Source organism: Anas platyrhynchos, chromosome 3 (assembly GCF_047663525.1).
Source record: "Anas platyrhynchos isolate ZD024472 breed Pekin duck chromosome 3, IASCAAS_PekinDuck_T2T, whole genome shotgun sequence".
Taxonomy (NCBI): domain Eukaryota; kingdom Metazoa; phylum Chordata; class Aves; order Anseriformes; family Anatidae; genus Anas; species Anas platyrhynchos.
The window spans coordinates 34,947,014-34,956,102 of NC_092589.1; the positions used below are offsets into that span (position 1 = coordinate 34,947,014).

A 9,089-nucleotide genomic window follows, 5' to 3' on the forward strand; every position below is an offset into this window, starting at 1 on the left:
TTTTTTATTATTTTTCTCAAGCTAGGTAAGGAAGAACTTCAGAAAAACAGACGGGGGAAAACATTGACTTTGTAAGCCATGGTTGGCATTAAGATCAGTGCAATGCTGAACGCTCGGATACCAGTGTGCTGAAACACAGCTATGTTAATTTGCGTTAAGTGAAGTCAGAAGGTGTGTCTGGGCCATAAAACGTCTGTGTTTTCAGACATTTCGAGGCTGAGGTGTAACAAATGCTCAGTTTGACTTCACCAACAGACGTGCTTCGAAATGGCAAAGACGAGCAAGAGGAGACTAGGATTTCTCTGGTCCATTTGCATGAAGACAGCCCTGGGGTGGTCTTCCATGGGGGAGTCTCGACAACCTGAAGCCAGCTGTCTGCACCAGCGTTTTGTGCTGTTGGCTGCAGCACGTATAACCTCGACTCAGTTTCTCTCTTTTTGCCACCAAAGCCTGAAGCATACCGGAGAGGCCTTGGGGCTGTGTGGGCAAAGCCGGTGGTGCCCAAACCTTCCATCTGTCACTCTGTTGTGTCACTGTAGAAGCTTTGTTGGGTATTTAGCGTGTTCATCTGTAAGCCTCACGTTCCCAATGTCTGAGCACTCGAGGATCCACAAGCTCAGGATCTGATTGCTCTGGTCAAGGTTGACGTGGAGCAAGGGCAGGCTCTGCAAACCATGCCAACCAGGAGCCAAACACCTAGGCTAGCATCGAAAGGGGAGCTTTGTAACGAGGCACAGAGTCGAGCCTGAAATTGTTTGCAGGGGAGAGTGCCAGCTGGATCCGTCCTTTGCGAGGAGAGTAGAGGCTCTGTCAGCATGACAAGCTTTGCAGTCCTCTCCTTGCTCTTCTCCCTGCTTTCAGCTCCGTGAGTTTGGAGTGGGGGAAGCCCGTGTTGTGCTCTGATGTTGGACCACGATGGGACGTGATGGAGAGATCTCCAGCAGGGTTTTCCTCTTATGGCTCCTCCAGCCAGATGGCTTCAATCTACTGACCAATTCTCTGTGCTTTGTGTGAGGTCTGTATGCAATTTAGATGGAGCCTGTTCTCAGCTAGTCTTGCCTTTTCTTTGCCCCCCTCCCCCACACGCACATACGTTCCCAACTGACCCTTTTCATGCTTCCCCTTTTCTCTAGCCATTAGGGGAAATTATGCTGGCACCATATAACAAATATATCAGCTGGATTTGCCTCAAAGCCCTTCACTTCTGGAGGCTTTCAGTCATCTAACTCCTCTGAGGATTTCTGAGAATAGCGCTCACTTAGGCAACTCTGCTGTTGATGTAGCTCTCCGACTGGTATTTCTTTGTGATGCCGCTGGTTTCCAGCTGGTAAAAAGTTCAGAACGTGGCACTTCTTATACACACCTATACACCCATGTTCACTGCTACCCTGAGTCCTGACAGATTGGTCTTATCAGCAGAACCCTGTTATCTGAACCTCCATCTATCTTTGCGTTTTGCAAACCTGCAGAGAATATATTTTGCTCTCTCTCTCTCTTTTTATTATTTTTTTCTGATATTGTTCAGCACTGAAAGCCTCAAATCTCATGACAAGTAAAAGCAGGGACTGCCCTTTTCACTGCATTTTTATAACTCGTACCAAGGCTACAGTGAGCGGCAGACAATAGAAGACAGTCTTATTACAGAGTCTTCTAAATAGAAGACAGAAAAGGACAACAGAAGGGTGATAATGACAGAAGACAGTGGGACATCGCTTGTTTGTTTTGTTTAAATCATCAGCAAGCTTGTTTCCTGGACTGGTATGTTGGAAAACAAATCAGATGGGCTGAAGATGAGTTTCAGGTGATAGTTGATGATCTATTAAAACCAGCTTTGCTTCATCCCTAATTGTAGGTGACTTTTGCTTTGCATTCTGTTGCATTATTTTTTTAGTGACCCTTACTTCAAGCAGGATCCAGGGAGCTCTTTGCTTTCATTAATCAGCGGCCTGGAAGCAGCTTGGAGGCTGGTGGAAAGTAAAAATTGGCCTCTTTGGCCAGTCAGGTGAAAACACGATATACTCTAGCATTTATTATGGCTTCCTGACATGAATCTGAGTCAGACAGATACCTGTCTGTTTAGAGACAAGGAAAAAGGAATTTGTCTTGGGGAAAGAACAGAATGGGAACACTTCTGTGACTTTTTCCACTTCTCCTGGTACTCGGGTCTGTGGGGACTCCAGGCCTCTGCCGTGTTGTGCAGCTCAAAGAGGAGGATTTCCAAAGCGCATCACAAAGCAGCGCTTCTCTTTTCATTGCGTTTTAATTTTATTTCTGTCAGGTCCTTCTGGGAAAGGCATTCAGTGTGTGTATGAGTAACACCGGCAAACAATTCCCATTTTGATAGCTGAGGCAAGGAAGCAAACTCCTTTCCTGACCCCAAAGATACTTGTTTCTGGTACCCTGCGGATCTAAAATATAAACAAGAAGGACTCTGCCTTCTTTTTCCCCCCCAAAACAGGCAAACAAAATGAAACTGTTAACTGTAATCTCACAGAGTGAATCAGAGAAGAATATGAGCTTGGCATACAAGAAGAAAGCTGAGACAGTGCTCGGCAGAGATGAAAGTGAGATACTGATGGCCAGAGTTTAATTGGGTTTTCATAAAACATGCTGTTCTTCACAATTTGGCTAGCATTTGATAGTTTCTTTTTATGAGTCTGGCAAGACAATGAAACTTCAAACCGTTTGCTTTGCAACTGGAAAAACGAACCCGAGAGATATTCAGTAGAGCACTAGGACTCTTTGTCTCTTGTACTGAGGAGAAGCAATTCAGCAGCGAGGGAACGAGAGCCTCTTGCAGCCATGCAAGCACAGTTTAGCAGTAAATCAGCTCAGCTGCAGTCCTCACCACATGATATCCCTTAGCTGCCACTGGGGAGAGTTGTGCTCATCTCCAGACAAGATTTTGCCTCGAGTTAATATTTATTTCCGTTTTTACAGATGTGCTGTCCGGTGATGGATGGGGTGTGTTAACCTTCCACTTTTTCACACCTGGTCCACACCTGTTTGGGATCTCACTCCCTGCCCTACTGGGCAGCGGCTCTTGAACTATGCTGGATCCTGGCTCACAAGGGTGGTGAACAACTTCGAAACTCTGGGCCAGAGGGCTTTTTGTTTTTGAAGTCGGAGAGGTTGATAGGTTTGGTTTTGTTCTTGAGTGAATATTCATTCTCATGACAAAAACATTTCACAATGAGCTGTTCCCATTTGACAGCTCTTTGGCAGCACATGTGTGAAATAAGTTGTTTTTTTGCAGTCCAGCTCCTAGTGGGCGAGAGTAGCCCTGCCTCAAAAAGGCATCGGACTTTCATTGCTCTCATTGATAGTTTAATCAAAGAAGTTATGGACTAAATATTCCTCAGAGTCTGAACTCGCTAGGGAACGCAGAAGCTGATCCTCCAGCATACTGTGAAGAAACTTGTTCTCATCTTGCCTGTTCAGTTCCTTTTGGGTAAGAAAGGGGCTTTGGTCTCCAGGGGTGTGGATTGAAGAGCATGAAATTCAATACAAAAATTTTAAGACCAAAACCAAATGGCATTGTTTAGAATCCTGTTATAGCATGTTTTTTTCATTTGCACTGCAGGGGCTTTAAATATTAGCATGTGAGCGCTGGCCAAATTTAGGCTGGTCAAGACTAGGGATGGTTGTGAGGAAGTTCAGAGAGACCCAGCTAAGCTTACTGAAAAGGCAGCTCAATGGCAAATTAAGTTCCCTGTCGAATGCTAAAAGATAATGCGTGCTTGGGAGAAAACTCATTTGCTCAGTCATCTTCAAGCGCTCTAATTTAATTCCTTCACTTTAAGAGCTGAGCATTGCTGCTGACAGCTCAGTTAAAAACTCCAGAGATTTTTTTTTTTTTTTTGCAAGGGAGACATGGACATACTGGGGAGAGCCCTTCATGTGAAGATGGTGAAGGGTCTGGGGCATGGCTCGTATGGGGAAAGGCTGAGACAGCTGGGACTGTTGAGGCTAGAGAAGAGAAGGCTCGGGGGGGAATCTCATCGATGTATATAAATGCCTGAAGGGAGGGTGTAAAGAAGTATCCAGCCTCTTTTCAGTGGTGCCCGGTGCCAGGATAAGAGGCAGTGGGTACAAACAGAAACACAGGAGGTTCCCTCTGAAAATCGGGAAACGCTTTTCTACCCTGAGGGTGATGAAACACCAACACCGGTTGCCCAGAGAGGAGCGGACTCTTCCTCCTTGGAGATATTCAGAAGCCATCTGGACATAGCCCTGGTTATCTGGCTCTAGGTGGCCCTTCTTGAGCAGGGGGGTTGGACCAGATGGCCTCCACAGGTGCTTTCCAATCTCAACCACCCTACGTGTGTGCTTATCAATATTACTGAGAATCACAGAGCTGAGCTGTGATTAGCTTATGGGTAGATCAGCATGGTAGGGTATCGATCAGAGCTCCAAGTCAGCTGCTGGGCAGTGTGCTGTGTCCCAGGGCTGGAATGCAGGTCAGTATGAGGAGCATCTCCAGAGCCTTTTGTGGTGGAGCCTTCTTCCTTCCGCTACGTGTCACTCTGTTTTTCTGCAATTTCCCTTTAAGACTCCGAATCTGCCCCGAGCAGCAGGTGATCTTGCCTATAGCAGAGAGGACTAAGCTTGGGAAAGTTTGGTTAAAAGAGAGCAGGTTATGAAAACAACCCTCTCTGCACGGCTTGAACCTGTCAGCAGGACGCTGCCGACAAGGCAGCTGGAGGGGAAGGCGGCGGGCTCGTCGGCCCCGAAGCAGCGCAGCCCACACAGCCTGCAAGCCTTGTGGCCCCGCTGGGGGTCTGGGGGAGGTGTGCCTGCCTTGCCAGGTGGGCCCTGCACGGCAGGCAGATGCTTAAGTGGCCGTAAACATTTAATCCAGGCGATCGCTTTGAATCCCTGCTCTGCCAAGGGCTTGAGAGGGGAAGAGTGTGTGTGATTCTGTATGGGCTGCTGGGCTCATCTCCAAAGTGCAGGGTGCTTGTGAGTGTCCTCTTTGGGACTGTGTTATTGGCCCCTTGCAAGAGAAATAGCTCTTCGTAGGGACAAATCTCTCTGCAAGTGGCTGCCATGTGAAGTTTTGCTGTTGTCCAGACCTGCAGCAGTCAAGAAGAGCTAGAAAGGAGGTGGCCAAGGGGCTGGGGATGTCAGTCTGCCCAGGATGTCTGTCTTGGTGTCCTCTTTGGGGTCAGTAGTCCTAGAGCAGGGATTGCTGCAAACATTTTCCTTCAGGCAAACTCACCGTGTTGGTTCCTGTTGGCTTTTCTCGTCCCCTCCGTTTTCTGGAAACACTCTGCCAGTGCCGGGCTTACATGCAATTTTCCTGGAGCTTGGACAGTCAGCCAAAACAGCGGGAACTTTTTGGAAATGACAGAATCCAGCTGAGGTCAGTTCTGATCCAGTAGGAGCTTTACTGAGCCAGTCTTGATTGGGAGTCACTTTCATTAGGCCAAGTCAGTAGGAAACACAGAGAGCTGGCTGAAAAGGTGTAATTCCTGGGGAGCAGCTTTGGATGGAAATCACCTCCTGGATGAAGGAGCAGGAGCCACGCTGAGTTATTTGCTGCTATAAGGGACTTTGTTCTTGACCAGTCGAACTGGACAAGGCTCTCGGAGTTCTTCACAACTTTCCTCATTTCCTCAGACTGTTTCCAAACAAGCAGCAACGCTCCTGTCGGCTTTGCATAAGGAGCAGCAGAGTTTACTCTGCCCTTTGTGGGTGCCCCTAGGCCAGGCTGGAACCTTCCGTACTCATGGCTGCTGTTAAGCCCATTGCACAGCCCTCAGCCCCGGTGTATGAAGGCTTCTTCTGAACCTCATCAGAAAATGATTTCCTCTCCTTGGCCTCAGAGCTGTGTATTTGTAGAAGTGCCGTATCACAGCGTGATGTGCTGATGTTTGTAATTCTGTTTTGGGGCATATTCAGCGAGCCATGCAGCCCTGTAGTAGCCTAGGTGAGCATCCCCTGCTACGCGTACATCCATCAAGGCAGCTCCCCCTTTCTCCCAGGGTTATTTTGCTTCCTCCTTTCTGAGTTGTTACATCTTCATGACTGCATGGATTTTCTTGGGATGCTTCCAGGCTGTCCTGCTTCTAATGCAGCATCCGATCCAGGTTTTTAGGTGCCTAGCTGAGGGTGCGGGACACCTGGGTTCAATTTTGTACTTTGCCCCAGACTTCTTGCATGACCTTGGTAAGCCATGAAGTGCTTTTTCCAGCATGCTTTTCTTGTGACTGATCAAATTACACATTTTTAGAAGCAAAAGTCAATCTCTAACAGAATAGCAAGCACAAGCTTTTGCATGCTGACTGCTCATGAAGTACGGGGTACCTGCATGTGGTCTGTGTGGTTGTACTTGAGAAATAATAGCTTAGAGTAATTACCAAATGATCAAGGGCATTGCTACATTGGCAGAGCCACCTAGTGGGAATATGGTCTGCCTGACTAGAAGGCTTTCTGCTGGATTGGGCACAATTTTCTGCCTGTTCCCTTCCCAGCTGTGGGCTCTTCTCTTGTTTACCCATGTCTTGTTAACAACCATGAGGACATTATAGTGTTGCATCAGTTTAAATGCATCTGCATGAGGGCTTTTGCTGGCACAGGTACATCAGCAGCCCTCTTTGGCTGGATGAGCTTTGCAATGTGAGACAAACCTTAGTCTTTGAGTGCCTCAGGGACTTACCCGTAATTGGGGTGCAATTGTGCCTCTCTTCCCTGTAGGTCTGTGTGAAGATGAACACATTAAAATTAAGAATTGCATGAGCTGTCGCTGAAGGGATCAGTGGCAAACTCTAATAGATGCAGCCCCAGTCAACCAAGATTTCATAAGATGTTCAGTCCCCAATGTATGAACTGAAACATTGATAAATGGAGGTGAGCACATGCATGAGATGGAGATGCAAATCAGTTCAACATTTCATGAATTTTAGGTATCCTTTGCCATGCCTCTAAAGATACCCACGTTTATATACAAAGAAAGAAAAAGTAAACCATGAGAGCATTAAGGTGACCTGTTTACTGTGCTCCTCACTTGACTTGGACAGTGTTTTGGTCATTGGTTCTCAGTCTTGTCTCTCAAATGGAGTAAAATCATTAAATTGAGGATTCTCAAAGAGCAAGCGTAGATGATAGCACTTTACTGTACATTTGAGGCCTCTTAAGGCCAGTAGTTCTGAGAGTTAGTGTGTGATTAGATCTATTCCAAACCAATTTGGTTTTGGATGGATTCTTGAAAGCTTCTGCTGGGAGAAGCTCTGTGACCTAGCGCTCCATCCATCAAACTCTATGATAGGAGCTTTTTTTCAGCCTGACCTGTAAAAGCAGTTCCTTCTCTTGGCCTAAAAACTGATGGGGCAGTTGATGTACCACGTTTGGCTTCAGGAAGAGGCTCTGATCCCATTGGTGTCAGAAACCAACATTCATGGCAGTTACTCTAAGGTCAGCATTTCACATCAGTGCATACATGGCCTTTATACTTCAGAGCAGGTATTTTAATTTTAATTAATTTATTTTTTTTTTCTCCTTTCAGGTGCTAGAGGATAAGAGGCTTGGAACTGTCTGGTAATGGAAGAGCAACATGATGCCAGGGGCTGTATTGCTGGGAGCATGTTTTAGCATGGTTGTCTTATAAACTGGGAATCTGGGTCCTCTGTAGGAATCACAGATACAGACAGTAACAAAAATAGAAAATTTATTAATTTCACCCACTAATCAATTGCTGGTAGTGTGTGCGGACAGTTTTTGGAAAAGACTGCTTTTCATTCTCTGTTTTCTGACTTGATAGATCTGCTCTCCACTTACCTGCCCACCTTCATTGGGCACGCACAAGGTGATGGTGAAGAATACAGACCCTGAGTGAGGTTTTGAGCTAGATTCTTCTCGGCATATGATCTCTGGTCTGGCACAGGCATCTGGGGGAGGTCACCAGGAAGCCACGTGTAGTTTTCTTGTCATATGGGGCAGTTACAGTGTGGGTTAGAGTACGCTGAAGGCAGTTTGTTCTCATGCTACTGATGGATAAAGTCCACAGACTCTTGTTCTGATGAAGAATCAGATAATAGAACAGAATTTTGCTGAGAGCTCTGCCCCTGTTGAGACATTTTTCTCACTGGGAAACTCTCCGCTTTGCACCCGCAGTCTGGACGACATGCATTGAGTTTTGCAAAATGGCAGGGTTGGAAAAAAGACGGAGAAGTGGCGTGTAGTCTCCAGGCCATTTCCTTCAGCCCAGGAATTTTTCCATCCCATCTCCCTCCCTGTGTTTTTTCTAAATGGCAGAGAGGAGCCGGGCTGTAGCTTACAAGTCATGCTGTTGTTGTTTTTGTAGTGTACAGTGTGCTCTGTGAAGGGCATTTTGCCCTTCCACACAAAGATTTCAGCCTGTGCCCCGGTACAGCTCTGCCTCTGTCTTCTGCTGGGAGGCCTCAGCACGGGGGAAACACGTCCTGGTAAGGCAGAACAGGGCTGGAATTAGTCGGATGCAGAGGAGAGGGGCTCGGTACTAACGGCCAGATAGGCTCTGACAGCCTCACACCAACGGGCCACTCTCCTCTACAGGGAGTTTACGAGGCCTTGGCTTGTGTGGCCACCTCCACTTATGAACGAAAATCAAAACCAGATTGATGTCCCCCTCCCAACAGCAGCTGCCTGTTTTTTTTGCATAAATTGTGCTCCCCTGCCCCTCTCCGGGGGAGCTCCATAAAATAAATGGATTCATTACATGCGGATTTCCTTTTCCTTCTTCTCTGGAGAAACAAAGAGCCTATTAGACACAATATGGAAATGCACATACGCATGCACACACGTGCAGACAACATGAAAACGTGCACGTGCACATGCAGAGCAGAAACTCCCTCGCTCTCCCATCTCCCTACCCAGACAGTGCCATAAAATACGTGCAGAAAACCCCTTCTCCGTCGCATGCACAGCTCTGCCAAACACACAAGCGTGTATTCATTCGCACGGATCTGCAGCTTAAATTCCGAGCTAACGAGGACAGGAAAGCCCAGGGCAAGTTGCCTCCTCCCTGAAGGTGCAGCGCTGAGTGGGGTTGTGTTCCTCAGCCAAAGCCGCCCGTAGTGGCCGGGAGCAGTGTTTTTTACCAAGAGCAG

The 9,089-nt window shown here is 47.2% G+C and overlaps 1 protein-coding gene across 1 annotated transcript in view; it reads left to right on the forward strand.

The window, feature by feature from the left end:
* RSPH9 (radial spoke head component 9) overlaps positions 1-8,673 on the forward strand; it is a 53,814-nt gene extending 45,141 nt beyond the window's left edge. Inside the window, exon 6 of the mRNA XM_038177023.2 lies at positions 7,508-8,673. Coding sequence (XP_038032951.1) covers positions 7,508-7,521 — 14 coding nt within the window. The 3' untranslated portion in view covers positions 7,522-8,673. The remainder of the gene's footprint in view (positions 1-7,507) is intronic.
* The last annotated feature ends 416 nt before the right edge of the window (positions 8,674-9,089 follow it).